The sequence below is a fragment of the Chlamydotis macqueenii genome, chromosome 4 (assembly GCF_036417535.1).
Source record: "Chlamydotis macqueenii isolate bChlMac1 chromosome 4, bChlMac1.mat, whole genome shotgun sequence".
NCBI lineage: Eukaryota > Metazoa > Chordata > Aves > Otidiformes > Otididae > Chlamydotis > Chlamydotis macqueenii.
Window position 1 is genome coordinate 51,466,158 of NC_141559.1, and position 19,246 is coordinate 51,485,403.

At 36.5% G+C, this 19,246-nt stretch overlaps 2 protein-coding genes across 19 annotated transcripts in view; one reads left to right on the forward strand and one right to left on the reverse strand.

Annotated features, from left to right (window-relative positions):
• The first annotated feature begins 881 nt into the window (after positions 1-881).
• LOC104482492 (general transcription factor IIE subunit 1) lies at positions 882-4,473 on the forward strand. The gene is made up of 4 exons (XM_086747253.1): positions 882-1,350; positions 2,737-2,938; positions 3,450-3,676; positions 4,079-4,473. The coding sequence occupies exons 1-4, from the start codon at positions 903-905 to the stop codon at positions 4,471-4,473; spliced, it is 1,272 nt and encodes a 423-aa protein (XP_086603379.1). The 5' UTR covers positions 882-902.
• Positions 4,474-6,059: 1,586 nt separating this feature from the next.
• Positions 6,060-19,246, reverse strand: part of PCM1 (pericentriolar material 1) — a 43,472-nt gene continuing 30,285 nt past the window's right edge. For 14 of the 18 annotated variants that reach the window (XM_086746043.1, XM_086746042.1, XM_086746040.1 and 11 more), the window contains 12 exons: positions 19,090-19,227; positions 18,716-18,849; positions 17,493-17,627; positions 16,719-16,916; positions 14,180-14,239; positions 12,264-12,402; positions 11,363-11,511; positions 10,331-10,406; positions 9,033-9,283; positions 8,725-8,817; positions 8,483-8,606; positions 6,060-7,297 (listed from right to left, as the gene is read on the reverse strand). In XM_086746043.1, the coding sequence (XP_086602169.1) occupies positions 7,272-7,297; positions 8,483-8,606; positions 8,725-8,817; positions 9,033-9,283; positions 10,331-10,406; positions 11,363-11,511; positions 12,264-12,402; positions 14,180-14,239; positions 16,719-16,916; positions 17,493-17,627; positions 18,716-18,849; positions 19,090-19,227 (1,523 nt within the window). In that variant the 3' untranslated portion in view covers positions 6,060-7,271. The remainder of the gene's footprint in view (positions 7,298-8,482; positions 8,607-8,724; positions 8,818-9,032; positions 9,284-10,330; positions 10,407-11,362; positions 11,512-12,263; positions 12,403-14,179; positions 14,240-16,718; positions 16,917-17,492; positions 17,628-18,715; positions 18,850-19,089; positions 19,228-19,246) is intronic. The other 4 variants (XM_086746049.1, XM_086746045.1, XM_086746056.1 and 1 more) reach the window with 2 other exon arrangements.

Sequence of the window (19,246 nt, forward strand, 5' to 3'; positions counted from 1 at the left end):
ATTTGGCTGCACATTGCGTTGTTTTTTTTTTTTTCTTATTTTTCCTTTTTTCTTCTTCTTCTTCTCCCTCCACTTCTTACAAAGAAGAAACAGTTAGGACAGTTGGACTGATTAAAACTAGGGATTCCTGGGGTTAGGAACTGGTTATTGCCTGGAGCCCTATTTCTCCAGGAGAGAAGAGTACTAAGGAGGAAAATGTTCTTCTACAAATATTTCCCTGTGACTTAGTGTGGTGGGACAAGCAGGCACAGCCCCAGACACCCTGTGCTGAGTGAGGACAGTGCCAGACAAGATGGAACATCCTGTGCACCAGCTTTCCTAGGCCTTTGGCCAGCAGAAAAATTACAAAGAGCAAGCTCAAAGGTGCTCAAACATCTCTTGTGGTTTTGCCACAAAGGGAAATATAGTCTTATGTATTTCACATATTTTTATGAATTAAGCTAAAGATTTCTTGCCCAGCTTGTGTCTTGAGCTTTACTTTTGGAGGCGTATAGTGTTCACTTCAGATCTTACCTGGCTGGCTGTGAATGAAAACAGATACTTCAGGCAGACCTAGACGTGCACGCTAACTGTGCTGTCCTCTGTAAAAAGAATTGTTACGAACTTTCTGTAACCTGTTTTCCTAGATATCTTCTGTGGGTTTTTACACAAGAGGACATGAATATTTCAGGTGTAATCACTGTACCTGAAGATTAGGTAATCTTTGATATCTATCGATACCTTCCTCAGGTGCAGGTTAAAGATTTTACATTAATCTAGTCAGTGAAGACTCGTGCAGAAATGCAGCACAGCAAATGACCTGCTTTACATCAGCCTGTGAGCTCTAAGAAAGGTTCACTACAGCTCATCTCTCTTCTGCTTGTTGTACAGCATTTCTGTTTTTGACGGTGGTTCAGGTCCTGATGGAAGAGCAAAACGTTATCACAGAGGTCCCGGCAGCCCTAAAGCGCCTGGCCAAATACATAGTGCGTGGTTTCTACGGAGTAGAGTACTCCCTGGCCCTCGATATACTGATCCGCTACCCCTGTGTGAAAGAGGATGACTTGTTACAGCTGCTCAAGTACGAACGTAAACAACTGCGTACTATCCTCAACACGCTCAAGGCAGACAAGTTGGTGAAGCTGCGTATGCGAGTTGAAACAGGGCCTAATGGGAAGAGCACAAGGCACAATTACTATTACATCAATTACAAGGTGCTGGTGGATGTGGTGAAATACAAACTGGATCATGTACGCCGGAAGATAGAAGCGGATGAGCGGGATTCAACTACCAGGTCTTCTTTTAAATGTCCATCTTGCTCCAGCACTTACACAGACCTGGAAGTCAATCAGCTCTTTGACATATTTACAGGTGTGTTGCTTACATATTGCTTGTTTGCTCTTATCTTAAAGAATAACTCTGATTGATAGCACAGAATTGGTTCCTGGGCGAACTTTGCAATAAAATCATGTTTGTTAGGATATACTTCCTGTTTTCTGATGGACAAGGGCCTGGAACAGGAGAAGCTGGGAGGTGAGGGTAAGAGAAAAAGCTGGCTCTGTAGAACAGGCCAAGCAAGAGGAAGAATAATCTTTGATATAAGAGCTGAGGCTGGGAATCAGATTTCAGGCCTCGTCTCTGCTATGAACGAGACACTTAGGCTGGGTTGAGCTTACTTATCCAAATCTTGTGAGTCTCACTTCCTCATACAGAAATGACTTATGACAGTACTTATTTTGCTCCATTTTGAATTTGTTAGTTAATCCATTTGCGTGATCAATTCTTCTGATGGCAGAGTTGGACAAGATGGATAAAGCAGTTTGCAGTCACCTACTGTAATAAGCGTACTACAAGTCAGCAGCAGAGGAGAGGCGTTCTGTCAGTCCTGTGCTGGAAACAGGGAAGGTCAGGCTCCTCCTAGGGCAGTGTGACACATCCATCGCAGAACCGGCATCAGAGCTTGCGAGTTTCTCTTCTCTAAAGTAAAAATAACTAATTAGAGAGTAATCTTTCAAAATGCCTTAAAATGGCACCATATTGGAACACATTAACCGCAGCTACTGTGTTAACATCTGGGTCATGGTACCTGGAAAGGATGCCAGAGCCAGGGAGAATGAACTTTACGTAATTAACTTGAAATATCAATGGTGAAGTTAGCATACTGTTAGTTATGACCCCTTTGCTCTAAATGGAGGGCACTTTGGCAAGTCACTGAAATGCAAACATTGAGGCTGGTGATATACTGTGATACAATATGCTCTATTTTTTTTTTTTTTTTGCTTGAGACATAAATATAGGTTTGTAGCATATGCTTTGACTCATTCAGAATTATGCTTTTTGAACTTCAGAGCTCTGAACAACTAAAACATGCTATTTACGCTTGCAAATGTCTCTTTTTTTTCTTAGATTATGAACTGAGAAAAAGACAGGATCAGAGAACAAAAAAAATAAAGCTTAATATTTGATGATACTCCCTGTCTAGCCAACTTAACTTCCCCCCCTAGTACAGACATTTCCGACTTGCATAGCAAGCATGTGAATACCAGTCCTTCTCAAAAGAAAAAAAAAGAAAGAGAGAGAGAGAAATCTGGCTTACCTTTATAATCTGAGTTCCCCTAGTTAACATGAACAAATGGATAAAGTTTAGTGAATTCAGAACATTTGGGTAATTGTCCAGGCTGTGGATTTATTAACGAGGTACTGCTCATCTTTTGCATCCTATGACCACAAGAATTTCCGATTTGGATAATGTTGCAGAGACTTTCCGCTGCACTTACTGCAACACCGAAGTAGAGGAAGATGCCTCAGCACTTCCTAAGCGCGATGCTCGAACTTTGCTAGCAAAATTTAATGAGCAGATTGAACCTATCTTTGTGCTACTACGTGAGACTGAAGATACTGTTCTGCCATACGACTTGCTGGAGCCTCAGCCAACAGAAATACCAGAATTATCAGAAAGGTATAAACATAACTCTAGAATTTCTGATCAATATGACCTCCCCCCCAATAACTTTCCTGTTGTAAAACCTTTGAAATACTGAACTTGCAGCCTATGTTCTACTCCATTCTGCTTTGTTCAGTACTGTCAGCTGCTTAAAGCCTGTGATATCTAAAGCATTCTAAATTATTGTTCTGCATTTATAGTTTTATTTTTGCTACCTTAAGTAATTAATTTTCCAGACTTCTCCTTCAGCTAATGTTCATAGCCCTTTCTGTGAGAAAGCAACATTTCTCTACCAGTGTGCTTCATCCAGAGATGCACTACTGAAGAAACCATGCAAAAGTCAATGGTTTAGATTCACTTGCCTCTGAGATGGGGTAATGGGGAACGGAAATTGTTTTAATTAGAGCACTTGCTAAAGCTAGCTTGCTGGCAAAACATGTTTTTTGTCGGTTTTCTTTTTAATGGGAACTGGGGGTGGGTTCTTGCCCAAATGTAACCTGTCCAAAATGGTTGACATTTCATTCAGCTTTGATCAGAAGGTGGGTTCAAGTGTGTTGGAATCCTCCAGCCGACCTGAAAAATGGGCCAACAGAAGTTCCTCTTTTGGCAATATGTACACTCAAAACTTAGTTATTGAGGTCCAAGACTCTGAGCCCAAGAAGAAAAGAAGAGAAAAAACAACTAAAGAGCAACCTGTCTGGATGTCACAGAGCACCGTGGAAGGAGAAGCAACAGCCACCAACAACAGTGTTGGTAAGTTTTAAGCATTGTCAAATATTTAAATTCAGCAGCCTCGCTGCATTTAAAAACAGCTTTCCTATTGAAAATGTAGTGATCTTGGTTTACAATATAGAGTAATGCTTCAGTTCTGCACTAGTGTCTATCAAATCTTGCTTTCTAAAAACTAGTCTTTAGACTGATTTAGATGGTATTCCTGAAGCCAGAGGTCAGGTACCATGTCCACAAATTTTTGGCTCTAATCATGCAGTAATATTAGTGGTAATCTTTGAAGTGGGAAGCTCTTGGAAATGCCTGCATTTTCAAGAGAATTCTAAAGTGTGGGTAAAAAAGATCCAGAGCAGAAAAAAAAAACATTCATGTAGGATACCTGTGGTAATGGTATAGATAACTCTAACACTTAACATCATATATTAGGAGTAAATGCTTCTGAAAAAAATGAAGAAAGTGTTAAAGAAACTGTCACTGATAATGAAATCATCAAGACTCTTCTGATCCATGAATCCAAGCCATCATCTAGCAGAGACCAGGCTCCTGCTGTCAAAAGCAAACTACCTGCATCAGGCAGTGATACCAGCGAGTCTGAAGAAGATGCCAAGTACTCAAGAAGAGCAGGAATGAAAGTAGCAGGCAGCAACTTTGAACAAGAGGAGGAACAGGAAACACAAGGTCCTGTCTTAATGGTTGCTGGTCAGCCTCGTTCATATGGTGAAATTAGTGAAAATCCAGAGCTTGTCTCTCTCATGACAAATGAAGAGAGAGAAGCTTATATAAAAGTAGGACAAGAAGTATTCCAGTCTGTCTTTGAATAAATACTACTGTATGAATATGCAAACTTCTCTAGAATGAGTGAAGGCTTCTCTTGAATTAAGATGGTTTATTAGTTTACCTTATGTTCTTCAAAGTTCACTGCTGAAGCGTTAAGTTTTTTTAGTATTCCCTGCTGTTATGCAAGACAGTAATCCTGTAGGAGGTAACTACACTTCAAAATACTAGCCTTGCCAACAAAAGCAACCCAAAATTACTAGGGAGGTTCTACTGTCTTAATACTTAGACTTTGTGAATGCTGTAATTAGTTTTGGAGTATGAATCATTTCAGGTTACAATGGGTAGAATGATCTGAGTAAAATAAGTGTTCTGATCTATTGTAAGAAATCAACCCTCCTACTTTCCTCCCAGAAGTAGCTTATGAAAGTGAGTCAAACTCTACTCCATATCACTGTGTTCCACTGTTTTGTTGGGTCATTCACTATACAACAGTAAACAGGCACATCTTACATAGCAACCTCCTTCTATAGGAAGAGCTGTTACTACATTGTGTTACAGAGGAGAACCACCTATGGCTGCTTAATTATTTTTAAGATGAAAGTTATCTTAATTCTTTGTACTCACTGCTCTACAGAACTGTCTCTCAAGTGATGAATGGTGCAAGGATAGTGGATAGTAAAACACAAAATTTATTTTGGTCCAGAGTGGTAGGAAAGCAAGCAATGCATCAAGCAGAAGACTCTGCTTCTTACATCTCGTTCACAAGCCCCCCTGTGACCATTTTAAGCAAGATCTTCTCTATCATCATTGAAAAACACATTCTGCTTGAACTGAACTATGGATGAGCAGGACAGGCATCAGAATATAAGATAAAGCTTAACTTCTTCAGCAATTCTACTACTTGAGCAACAGATAATCAAAGCAGCCACGAAGAGTACAAATTGAAACACAGAGGCTCCCCTCTGAACATTAGGAAACACTTTTTTTTTTTTTTACTGTAAGGGTGACTGAGCATGGGCACAGACTGCTCAGAGAGGTTGTAGAGCCTCCCATGTTGGAGATTATCAAAAGTGTCCTGGACAACCAGCTCTGTGTGATCCTGCTTGGGCCTTTGGATAAGACAGTTTGTTCTAAGCTGAAGCATTCTGTGATTCTCTGAAGAAAGTATGACTAAAGAAACACCATTCCACTGCATTGTTCATAAATACCTTTCCAGGGCAATAATTCAGGAATGGTGCGTGCTCATGCTATTTCTCAAGCTTAGAGTTTAATGACTTAAAATATAAACTATATTTGTTTCCACTATGCACAAATCTTCTTGTTCTACTTTACTTTATGAAAATGTCCTCTTTTAGGTCTACTGAATAATTCTTATGTCAGGTTAGCAATTAGAAACTTTTATTTAGTTACATTGTAATGGCCAACCTCTAAAAATTAATTTCCTCTGTCCTCAAAACTGTGAAGGTTTTCTGCATGCAGTATGAAAGCCTGCACAGTAACTGAAGTGTCTTTAAACCTTTTAATATAATTTTGCCTTTACAATCATACCTCTCATCTCCAATCTGACCTTTCAAAATTCACTCATGAAACCTGGAGAGACTCCAACTAGGGGAAAAAAAAAAAATCACAGTAGAATCACACTCATTTTATTGAAGCTTCACTGTCACCAGAATGTTTCCCACAGCATACAGCCATATTATTACACTAACCTCAAATTCAGGCTTGTCTTCCTTTGAAGATGACCATTGCTTTTTAACTACTTTGAGAAAAGCCTTTAAGTCTCTATAATGCAGCAGATGTGCTGAATAAGCTATTTCTTAGCTCAATTTTATGACTTACTGTTATTAGCAACTTTGACATGAAAAAGTAAAGAAAATCTCTGTTCTGGTTCAAGTTTTCTAATCTACTTTTCTACAATTCTAATTCCACCTTTGCCATGAGACTTCATTAGGTGCTGACTTTAACTGTTTTGTTTTTTTTTTTTAAACATCAACTTTAATTTTCTAAATTTCTTCCTTTCTACATGAAAACTCTTCACAAAGTCAAATACTTCAGGAACAAATTCTACAGGCTTTCAATTGCAGCAATTTTAAGTAAGTGTTACATGTGAAAAGGTACTAAAATTTTCAGACATGTTTTTCACTTTACACATTGATAGTGCAAAACAGGAAATGCAGAAAAACACAAATGGTTTCTGCAGTTAAATATTAACCAGTGTATTCCCTTCACCTCAGATAAATGTGCTGATAGAAATGAATTCCACAGGTCATGAACAGGAACTTTTTAACGGACCAGCTATACTGAGGCTATAAAGGCAACACATAGGTAGGTATGTACTATGTCTACCCCTTGTATTTGTAGAAGATGGCGAAATGTAGTGGGAGAAGAGTTTCTCATCCCAGGGAAGTTAGCAGTGCTTCACTAAAGAGGAGTAACAAACTGTTACAAGCATGCCAACACTTAAAGTCAGTTAACTTCCAACAATAAACTCATACCATTTTATAAGCCAGAGGAAAATTTTTCAAAAGACAAATTTACAGACAAGTCCAAAGTTTATTTAAAACTACTATTTTGAACAATTTTAAAATGACTAAACAAGTCACAACAAAGAATAAAAAAATATTAAGACAGAAAAAGAATAGTGCAGCAAAACTGAATAAAGAGGATTCAGCTCCAGCTGTTCAAACTGCCACAGGCAGAAGTTAGCATACCTATCCTAAGAGGCAGCATGTCAGAAATTTTACAGTTTTATACACTTCCAGAATTCTGGGAAATTAGTGCTGATCTTCCATACGCATTTGTATACATAGAGTTTATAAATGCAGATATCTTCAGGTTATTCTCATGCATTTTGAGCTCCAAAAGTTTCTGTAAAATAAGAGTATACTCATTATTGTCTAATAGCTACAAGGCATCAAACACAGCTCTTGACCACTTTTCAGCTCCTTATAAGTATCCACCTTGATGAAATATTTCATCCTTACTTTTTCTCCGCTAGCATTTTGAGCCATGGCTTACTTGAACAGCTTCAGTAACCCCCCACAGACAGATGAATAATTGGCTTAGTTGCTAGCCATTAGTTTTGTGTGGCATGGCATTCTTAGCCAGAACCAAAGTGACACAACAGACTTCTGCTAGTATAGCTATGGCAAGCAGAATGGAGATGGGCAGTGAACGGAATTTCTATTCTAGAAAAATCCTATGCTGCCACTGCAGCTGCATTAAAAACAACAAAAAAACAACAAAAAAACCCCAAACATTTTCATCATCTTCTACTGTTTGAGGAATTTGAACTAGCTAAACTAGCAAAAAGCTACTACCATCAGATTACCCAGTTCACATATTTATATATGCCATTATCATACTCTCCACTGGAGAACTACAAGCCTAACAACAGAACAGAAACCTCTAATATCGTAACTTATGTCACAATATGAACATTATATTTAAAAAGTTTCTTTGACCTGCATGACCATGAAGTTTTTGTAGCTGCATAAATACTGTTTCATGAAAGTGAAATATCTTTATTATTGTCATACACAAAGTTTTCTCTACCTCATGGTATGCTTCATATAAAAAATAATTTTATTTTCTCTGAAGAGATATTTTACTATTCTGAAAAGTGTCTTGAACTCTTCTACTACAAAACCACTGAGCAATCTGTCAACAAATTATATTGAGCATTATAAAATCAGGTAATAGAAATGAGAAAATACAATATTATTAAACCCAAGCTTGTGTAACAAGAAACAAAAACACTATTGCCTTTTATATAAGTTTCAAAACCATTAAGTTATAACATGCCTTTTAAATATGTTAATTTTTATGACTTTATTAGCCACAGAATCTAAACAGAAGCATATAGAAGGGACATGGAAGGCAAAATCCCTTCACATCAATACATAATTTTTAAGTGCATGATAACAAAAAAGGATATTATTTTAGCACCACAATAACTGCTTACTTCAATCAGTTGTAACAAGATATTTAAATTCTAGGACATTTCAGAGTGTTTTCCCAATAGGTGTAGAGGACTTAATAAATAATCTTTACCAGGTTCTTTCAAAGTTTGGGCATCTCCTACTAATTCTTGATCTTGAGCTCCACCTCCCTCCAGTAGTTCATCAGACAAACTGTTGGTTTGGGCCTCTGTTGCCATTTTCTTCGTTAAATCTGCCTTTGTAATAGATAAAGCAAAACTCAAAATTCTGGATATTTCTTATTGTTGTCTAGATAATTAAGACATTTGGGGTGTGCACTTCTAAACAACATCACCACAGTCAATAGCAAAATACCTCTGAATATACTGCAAGTTTAAGGGGCAAGTCTTCAACTTTCACAAAGTCATCTTCATCTGATTTTTGACTTACATTTCCAGAACCAGCTTCCTGTTAATACAAATAGTGACATTTTAGAGTATAGTGCTACTTTGTTTTATTTTCACTCCAAAACTAGATTTTGTATTATAATAAAGTACATCAAAAACAATGCCCATATCAAATTTGCAGATGAAAATTGAACAAGACTGGAAACTAGAAATAACACTGAAATAATAAAAAGCTTCTCATTTCTCTTGGACGTATCTTAACTGAAATATACATACATCTTCATTCACTAGCACAGGTGACTCCGTATCAGGGCTGCCAGCCATGGAGCTTTCAGAACTTGCAGCAGATTTGTTTCCTATACACGTTGTATCTAGAGTTTGCGTTTCATTTACTGGTAAAGATGAGCTTGTTTCTTCTGTTTTCATACTGGCTTTTAGAAAGGATTCTGCGGTATTGACTGTTAGAGGTGGTGTATCCTCCATGACATTGAGGTAATGTGGCAAAATTGTAGCCACATCTTGTTCACCTAAAATCACAAAACCACATTTTAACTAGGTAGAGATAGTAAAAGATTCTGAGCATACAAAAAAATGAGATTTTTTTTTTAACAGATTATGATCCAAAGCTACAAATGAGCAATGAAAGTGAATTATAGTTTCTCAGATCGACACAAAGCCGAGAGAAAAAAAAAAAACTTCAGTTATTTGTACTCTCATACACTTAAATATCAGCAACTACCATAAGACAGCATTTGACTTAAAAATTTCTGACTTGATACAGGTTTTTTTTTTGTTTTGTTCTGTTTGGGTTTTTTTGTTTGTTTGTTTGTTTGTTTTTTTAAAAAAACCTTCCAGAACATATTGACCTACAGTAAAATATTAATTCTAGGTATAAGGAGATAAAATACAGAACAATAAATTCCTTAGCATTTTGCCATATTCTTGTGGCAGCACAGGATCTACTCAAATACTGCTTTTAGTCTACGAAAAAAAAGACCAAGAACAAAACCAGTATTTGCAACAGAAAAACACAGGAAAAGAAGGTGGTAACAAAGATCAGAAGTAACATTCATACTATCTAACAGTGTTTCTGTCTTTTGACAGAAAATTATTTCTCAGTTCTTAATCAGTTACAACACAGCATTACTCACAGAAACAAATCTTTAAAATATAAAGTGACTTCAATTGCTAGTAAATGGTAATAGCAGAAAAAGCAAGTACTAGAGAAATCTAAACATCAAAATACTATAACAGACAAATTAACTCTGCTACATTTATGTCCCAAGCGCTGCAGCAATCAACTGGAATTCATGTTATTGTCAAGCATCAAAACCACATCTATATACGTAAGCCTATTTCAGGTTTCCTCTTTAAAAGGTCTGCTGTGTCGATATCAACACAGATATATCTAGTCAACTGATATGCTTCCATGAGAAAACCAGCCCAGTAATCTCTCACAAATTTTATCATCTTCCTCTCATTATATATACCACAGGCACTACCCAAGATAATTTTCACAGTATGCAAAATCATATAGAAGTGTTAATCTCTGAGTTACCGCACATAAGGCTTACCTTTAATGTTAACAGATTCTTGTTCCGATGACAAAATCTCACTGCTTTTCGTCTTACTCAATTCTTGGTTTGAATTCTATTAGGGAAGGTAAAAAAAATATTAAAAGAAATTCTACTAAACAGCTTCATAGTTTATTGGCTAATTTATTCTTCCTTGCTAACTAGAAACACATTGTACATTTGCTCCACGTTTTTGTCTTTTCACTGGTTTGAAATAAAAACAGCAAGTTCTACTCTCTATTCATCAGCTAGTCAACAACAATTTAAGAAACTATTAACACTGATATGTGTTTTATCCGAACATTTAATTTTCTTTTCCCTATAGTAGTTCCCAGGTAAGCTCTCTGGTTCCACTGAAAAGTTTAGCCTTTAAAGTAAAATGTTCCAATTACATCCTTGCCTAAGGTTAATAGCTGCTAAGTAAACCAGAGTTTCAAAAAATACAGAAGGCAATGTTATTTACCAAAACGTAAAGAACTGACAAGTTTCCAGAACCAGGTCACACATTCCAAATGTTTTTAAGGAAACCAACAGTGAAGTGACACCAGCAGCCAATAACATTTCACATTGTTCTAGAAATAAATTATTGTATGATAACAAGGAAACATAAATCAAAGACATGCTAGAATACAAGAGTCAATGGCTCCTGCAAAGGAAAGCCTAATTAGAACTTGATGTCAGCACAGAGGAAGAAACAGTTAACAGTTTAAAACGTTATGCTTTTTTGAAAGTTCATCTTTTCTACTGCAGCTTAATATTTCTCTCTCTCTGACAGTAGTTTTAAACATTAAGTTTTGTCTGTGTCCATTCATCCATTCTGGCATCAGCTATACCAATAATAAATTCAGGTGGGAAATGCTACATTTTGTATACATGAAAGCAATAGCTGCTGTAATTTCTGGTATCATTCTTCTGTGTTCATTAGTATGAAAAAAGTTTAACAAGAAAAACTTGTTGCACTGTACCTACAAACATGTACTGAAAAGCTGTGCACTGGCTTAGGTTGTTCTGCATTTACAATTTCGGCGATACCTGTTCGTTTTCAGTTGCTGTTTCACTGCTAGCTTGTAGTGATGTTTGCACATCAACAGGTCCTTCCTCAAATTCTATTTCTTCATCTTCATTCTCATCTTCTCCACTGCCATAGTTAGTCAGAGCTTGGGTTTCTGCTTTTGATAAACCTGAAGGCAAATCAATGTAAAACAACCTTCATATTTGATTTACATATTGACAGAGTAAGACTCAGGTTGCAAAATCCAAATCCCTTTTGGAAATTTACTGCAATGATCAGTTATAACTCTTATTTCATAACATTATTTGAAATTAAGATACAGTGACGACTTAACTTTCAAAGATCCATATGCTCCACATAAACTATATTACAAGCAACCACCAGTGTGTTGGTGTGAAATACCTAAGTTATTAAACAAGCTGGTGTGAAGAACATAAATACAGGGGAAACCAAGCCATGACTAGTTGGTGTAAGATAACAAATAGGACAAAAAAAAATGTATTAAAAAAATACGCTAGCTTAAGTAGAAGCATATTTTTTTTTAAATCATCATTTAAGTGAAAAACTGCATAGAATTTCAGCAGCTTTCACATCATTCATGTTAAATGTTGAGAAACTTCAAGTCTAGCTGAGACAGGATATGTAACAAACAATGAATCTGATTCTAACGTGTTTTTACAGATCTACTGATTACAAAGAGAAAAAGCTCCTGTAATTGGAATGTTTAACTCTTGACACAGTACTAGTAAATACAATACTGGAAAACTTGAACTGGAAAAGACCTGACTAGGAAATCTGTGAGAGAAGGTGTTACAGAGCAGTACCTCATGCAAGTCCTGTTGTAAAATTAGTTGGTCAAAAGTACAGTGAAAGCACTGAAGAATGAGCTGTATTAAAAAAAAAAAAAAAAAAATCACTCACTTATTGCCACTGGACTGCTTTCACTTTCCTCATCTTCCTCTTGATCAGATGCATCAGACCTAATACTTCTAGGAACTCCATTACCATCATACATTTCTGAGTCCTGTACTTGTTTAACAGTTTCAGTCTCATCCTTATCCTAGAAAAAACAAGGAATACTGTGCAATTTCATGTTTATGTAAGATTAAGTTACGGTTTCTGCATCAGGGAGACACCTTTGCTTCTTAAAAATAAAAAAAATCTACAGACTAAAAATGAATGTTTAAGTAGTCCTTAAGGCCTTGAAATGAATACTGTAAAGCTACTCCTGAAACAGAGCATCTATAAGAGATTATGCATTGTTAAGACATGAAGGACTTCGTAACTGAGTATCTCATTATCTGAAAGGGTTCACGCTGATCAGCATCCTAGCTTTAAAAAAAAATTTCTTTTATATTAGATTTGTCATTATGAAGACGATGACAGACAGATCTGCATTATTACCTCCTAGTGACTTTCCTGTTCCTCCTAAACAATCTCTAGTAAAAATTAGGAATATTCCTAACTGCAGCTTCTCATTTCTTTATCAATAGCTACTCAGCAGTTCCTCTGCTGAATGATTTACTAAATACCTTGAGTGAGAAAATTCTGCTCAGCCTGTATGAACCCAAAGTAAAGCCCTGAGTTTGGCTCCAAATCTTGAAAGGACTCTTCTACACTACAGCAACCATAACAAGTGATATACAACTTCCTGCTTTTACTTCCAAAGCATTTGTGACAGAAGCTCTAAAGCCTAGAGTAAAGTACTCACTCTATGCTCGTATATGCCGACACACACGTCTATGCCCGTTTAGGAAAGCATTCAACATTCTACTTAGTACATTACCTATATCTTTCCCTTGGTTGGAAAAAGCTGAAGATTCCAGCAGAAAATACAAAACTTTTATATATAACTCCTCTCCCAAAATACAATTATTTTACAAGTTTTTTTAAAAACTTAGAGAAAAGGGAGAAATTTTGGGCACTAACATTTAATACTCACACACAGACTTTGACTCTGAGGACCTCAAGTACCATGTGTCCCAAATCAGAATATCTGCCTTCTCCTTAAGATGAAAACAACTTATTCCATACCATTAAAAAAAAAGTTAATTGCTAAAAATAGTTAAACTTTCCTTGTTATTTAATTCTTCAATGAATGACTACATTCTCAATGCTCTAAGCTGAGAATACAGGCATCAGCCCCCAGACAAAACCCCACCATAAACACCTTCCAAACAGGTCTTCTATTTTTTCTTTAAATTACAGAAAATTAACACTAAAAGGAAAAGCAATATCTTACCCTAAGGCTGCTCAGCATGTATCACAGACTATTCAATTTCAGTTCACAGCATTCAACAAACTTTGCTCTTTTAGACTTTCAAACTGTCATCCTAAAGCAAAGCTCATTCTATATAAAGGTCACCAACAATAAACATAAAAGCATCTTTAATAATATATTTGTTGATCTGAATGTACTTTTTGAAAGTTAGTAACATAATGTTTTATAAGAAATGCATCAAACAGTATTTATGCTGGTAACAGCTCTGCAGTAGAAATAGGAATAAAAACAAGAGCATCCAAAGAACTGATATCCAAGTGATCTTTACTGAATGCATATAATACCAGACTTACTCAGGAAAGCAGATTTTTTGGTACTCATTTCCCAGACTATCAACTCAAATTAAAAAGGGAAATTATAAGTTACTTTGTTACTTAGATAAAGTAAACCACCAAAAGTAACAAAAAGGAGATAAACCCCATGATATTTAATAAATTTACAAACACTAGGAAATGGGCGGTATACAGATTCTGGATTTATATGACAGAAAACAGTAAGACTAAGTGATCCGTGAAATTATCTGAGGAATAAAGACAGTTGAGAAGCATAAACATACTTTGTCCTCATCGACATCTTCAGCAGATGAACAAACATCCACCTGGAGACCTTTTTTTGCCTAGAAGAAACACAAACTGTCTTCAATTCTGAACTGAAGCGATTTTGAAACACTGAACCAAACTAGGGCTTCGTGAAAGTCTGGCTGAAACGCCGCTCTTACCAAGAGCTGCTATCTCAAAAGGGCAGTAAGCCTCAGGGACTTCTATACTATGAGAGATTTTACACAGTTGTCTTCAATATTTTAGAGTTGCAAGACATTAAATAACAAGGGCTAGTGCAGTTTTTTTTTGTAAACAATTAGGTTTAGATGGGCTAATTCTCTAATTTGTAGCTGAATCATATTTAACACCTAGAATTAGATATACCAGCTCTGGTGAAAACAGAGTGCTGTGTTTTTCAGTGTGGAATCTAAAACCAGTTAGCTTACTGGCTCAAGACAGCCACAAAATCCAGCAAGATCAGATGTGTCTGCATTAGGCTTCCTGAGTTGAAAACTGTGAGAAGATCTAGATACTTGTGTGAGCCTGTACAAAGCAACCAGGACCTACCAGTTCTGGCTCATCTCTGTCTCTGTTGAATCTGAAATGCTGCCACACCAACAAGGCAAATATTGACCTTAACCCTAATTCTTTGTCTTCCAGGAAAAGAGAAGAAATGCCAGATCTAAGTTAGCTCCATGCATTCTCACAGCAGTGTATAAACCAATCCTTTAAGTAACAAAGACCCAATGAGCAACTTCAGACAAATAGGAAGTCATGTCCAAAACCTTCTGGATTCAGAATGTTTCTCTGGTCTCTTTACAAGGCACTCTGCAGTCTCTCTCATGCTGGCCATATTACTGGTATATTTAAGTTGAACTATCTTGAAATACAGCTGGTGATAGACTTAGAACTATTTACAGGACTTTATAGTTTATGACAGATTCCCAGGATATCTTCTGTTGACATTTTAAAATAAAAATGAATTAAGGCCTTGCTTTGGTATTTGTGTTTCTAAGAGACAGCTGAAAGGACACTGAAATAATGACAAAGCTATACAAGAAGAAATATTGAGGTAGATACCCAACCAATTTAAGTATATGAAAATGAACTGTTTTAGTGTTTGTTTTGTAAACAGTTCATAGAACTAAGAGCAGCTATGTTCCTAAAAACTGCAATAATAAATTAAAAGTAGAGATGCAACATGTTTAATAATGCAAATGGTGTGAAAAAACCACCCAAACTTGCTTTGTTAGAGCAGAATATGTACTACAGTCTCAAATACCTGAGTGAAACACTGGAACAGGTTGCCCAGAGAGGTGGTGGATGCCCCATCCCTGGAAACATTCAAGGCCAGGTTGGACGGGGCTCTGAGCAACCTGATCTGGTTGAAGATGTCCCTGTTCCTTGCAGGGGGAGTTGGACTAGATGACCTTTACAGGTCCCTTCCAACCCAAACTATTCTATGATTCTATTTCTGAAAAGTTTATATACATTTTACACTCCAAGTCTAGAAAGTGATACTTTCTACATATGCCAACAAGCCAACTATTTGATGACTTCATAGAACTATTCAAGTTGGGTAAAGATGGTGCTTAACTAAGCTACTGCAAGGAAGGCTGTAGGCATAAGTGAAGAGATGATGAACTGGGACACCCATATGTCAAAATATTTAGCTGGGATAGAATTAATTTTCTTCATAGTATCTAGTATGGGCTATGTTTTGGATTGGTGCTGTAAACAGTGTTGATAATACAGGAATGTTTTTGTTAACACAGTGCTTACACTGAGTCAAGTGTAAACACCGACTTTTTTGCTTCTCACACCACCCCAGCGAGTAGGCTGGGGGTGCACCAGAAGCTGGGAGGGGACACAGTTGCAACAGCTGACCCCAACCAACCAAAAGGATATCCCATAACACGACCTCATGCTCAGCACATAAAGCTGGGGGAAGAAGGAGGAAGTAGGCCACGTTTGGAGTTATGGTCTTCCCACGTAACTGTTACACATGATGGAACCCTGCTTTCCTGGAGATGATTAAACATCTTCCTGCCAGTGGGAAGTAGTGAATTAATTCCTTGTTTTGCTTTGTGTGCACACAGCTTTTGCTTTACCTGTTCAATGGTCTTTATCTCAACGTTTTCTCACTTTTACCCTTGCAATTCTCTCCCTCATCCCACTGGTGGGGAGTGAGCAAGTGGCTGTGTGGTGCCTAGCTGCCTACTGGGGTTAAACCACAACAACTCATCAATGGCTTCAGATGTTTATACTATATTCCTTCCTATGTGCACATATACCCATTAAAATACATTTCCTATGAATTACTAACAGAGTCTACACAATTAGATATCTGTAACAGACACTTATCTACAATACATCTCCCTTACTGAGGAGAACTAGTTCACGCCTTTACACAAGCAACACTGTGACTACACAGCCCTAATTTGCAAAAAAGTCACATATACAACATACAAACTAAGCTAATCAAAATAGTTTAGGAAATATAGGTATTTAGGAAACTCAGAAAACCTACATGTTTCAAAAATATAATAAACAAACCTCTTTAGCACAAGACTGAATCACTTCGGTAGTTTCTATTTTTCTTTTACATCTCTGCTTTACAGATATACTGTTGTTGTCCAAGTCTTGCATGAGTTTAAAAAAGGCTAATTCATTAAATAGCACTTCAGAGATCTCCACAAGAAGATCCTCCCCACAGTCTTTTAATTTTCTGCCAGCAAATTTTGCCAGGGAATCCTGTGAAGAGAAATAATTCTTCAGTTTTCGAAACAGGCTTTCAAACTTCAAAGACTAGGTATTTGTCATATCGCTAACAACTCAAAATTAGTTAGGTATGTAATAGCTCACACTTTTTACAAAAATACAGCTCAGCATCTTAAATGGATTTTAAGTAGAATCTCTAGTCACATAACACAGAACTTATCAAGTTATTAATTTAAACTCTTGTAGAGAAAAAAAAAAAAAAACAACAACCAAAAAAAAAACCACCAAGAAGAGAGAAGAGCAGCCTAATGATTTTCAGGACTTTACAGAATATGTCTACAACAAGCATCACCAGAACTCTCCTTGAAGACAGTTTACAGGCAGGAGATACACCCCTCACTATCTGGCAATGATGGAAAAGAAGTTCTGTGCATGGTAAAGCTTTAATTTTAGGAAACATGGTAATGCAACACTGCTTTATCAAAGCTGAAGGAGAACAGCAGGTATGCTACCGCAGTTGTAAAACATAACTTCAGGGAAGCTGGTTTAGCTGTTGCTCATTATCCAAGTTGCAATAATGTTGCAAAACAACACCGAAAAGCTACTAACCTGAAGTATGCTGCCAAGCTGCTTATGAAAGAACTTCACAAATTCTTTACTTTCATCATTTTGTTGTGTAAGAGTCAAGACCATACGTCTTACTGATGTCAGTAACTGAGAAGAGCATACTTCATCCATGTGTTCCTAAACAAGTATCACAGAATAAGCTTAGCTACCAGTTAAAAACAAACAACCAAACTAGCAATCAACTCAAATACTGAAATTCATCTAGAAAAAAAGTCACCTGTCCACTGAAGGAACAGCACTCCCCAAACAGGTCCTAACCCATCTCACAAAACAAACTAACTGGAACACAGTTACAGCAGATATCATATTTCATTAATGACTGATTGGCCATGACACACAAAGCTTTATCTCACATTTCCAATGCATGACACCTTTTAACATCTGGACAAACTAAGAATCTTCATATATTATGGCTGTGTACTCAAGTGTATTAAAGCTTATGTCAAGATATCTACTGTTTTAAGCTTCCTTAAAATTGCAAACAAAACAAAAGTCTTCAGGCACTGAGACTGTGGCATGTCAACAGTATACACAGTTTTTAAAACTACTATCAACCAGGTACCTTATTAAACAAATCTAAGCTTATATACTGTGCATACTGTAACAGGGAACAGGGAAATGACTTCAGCATCTTACAACTCAATCTTCTCTGCTCTTAAGTCTTGCAAAAAATGAACTGCGGTTATTTCTCCTTCTTTAAAGTAGTACATTTTACCTCTACATTCACAGAAGTTTACAAGCTCTCAACAACTTTAAAGATAGTTGTAAACAGGAGAAAATAATGCCAAGACTCACAGAGGTATTCTTCAAAAACATGTCAAGTTACATCATAAGTTAACAGTTTTAATCAAAATTGTCTCAGTTGTCTTTGCTAAAAGGCAGCAGAAATTTCAGAAGTACATTCTCAAATGTTTCTATTCGATTTGATCAGCTCCAAAGAAATCTCTTTTTCTTGAAAAAGTCCACCAGCCCTATGCAATCTAGAAACCTTACCATTTCTCCCTCCTATTAAAAATTCCACGAAATCTTTCTGTTAGATTATTTAATCTTTACTTCATCCTCAGCAAGGTCTGAAACTTAACACATATTTATTTGCAGCTGTTGCTAAAATGCAAGTTATCCATTTTAAAGAATGCTACTCTATACAACTATATAGGTCCTTCTCCTATTCTCCTAATTCACATATTATTGAAAAGAGTTCTTACCTTCAGAAAAGGAATGACCTCTTTCATAATTGCTTTAATCTGCCGGTCAAGCTGCTGAGTATCTATACGAGGACATGGAACAGCAGAAACTTCACTTGACTGTGGCACAGGAAGACATTCACTGATACTTGGACCTCAATTGAAAACAAAAGCACATTTAAGTCATTCAACATTACTCTTAAATAGATACTAATTTCAAAAACATTTTCCTTTTGTAAAAATAAATCATATTTACTTAAGTATGTAAAGATCCTTTGAAACTCTGCTGTTTTCAACATAAAGTAAGAGGAAAGTAAGTCAGTCAATTAAACGACTCTTGATATTTAGAATAATTATTTTCTAAAACTAAGCAAAATATGTATATATGTGCATACCTTCTAATTTAGCAGCAGAAGCACCCTGAAAATTACTAGAGCAGCCCTCAGAGTCAAGGGTACTTTCAGCTTCAATTTTCATACGCTCATATTCCCTCATCCTAGCCAAAGCTTGATCTAAGTGAATCACTGTGTTGCCTATATTTAGAATAAAAAC

Bases quoted from the DNA above. Each gene is read 5' to 3' on its own strand.
- LOC104482492 (XM_086747253.1), top strand. From the start codon at position 903: ATGGAAGAGCAAAACGTTATCACAGAGGTCCCGGCAGCCCTAAAGCGC. The intron at 2,939-3,449 runs GTATAAACATAA...CATTTCATTCAG, and splicing joins ATACCAGAATTATCAGAAAG to CTTTGATCAGAAGGTGGGTT. The intron at 3,677-4,078 runs GTAAGTTTTAAG...ATCATATATTAG, and splicing joins AGCCACCAACAACAGTGTTG to GAGTAAATGCTTCTGAAAAA.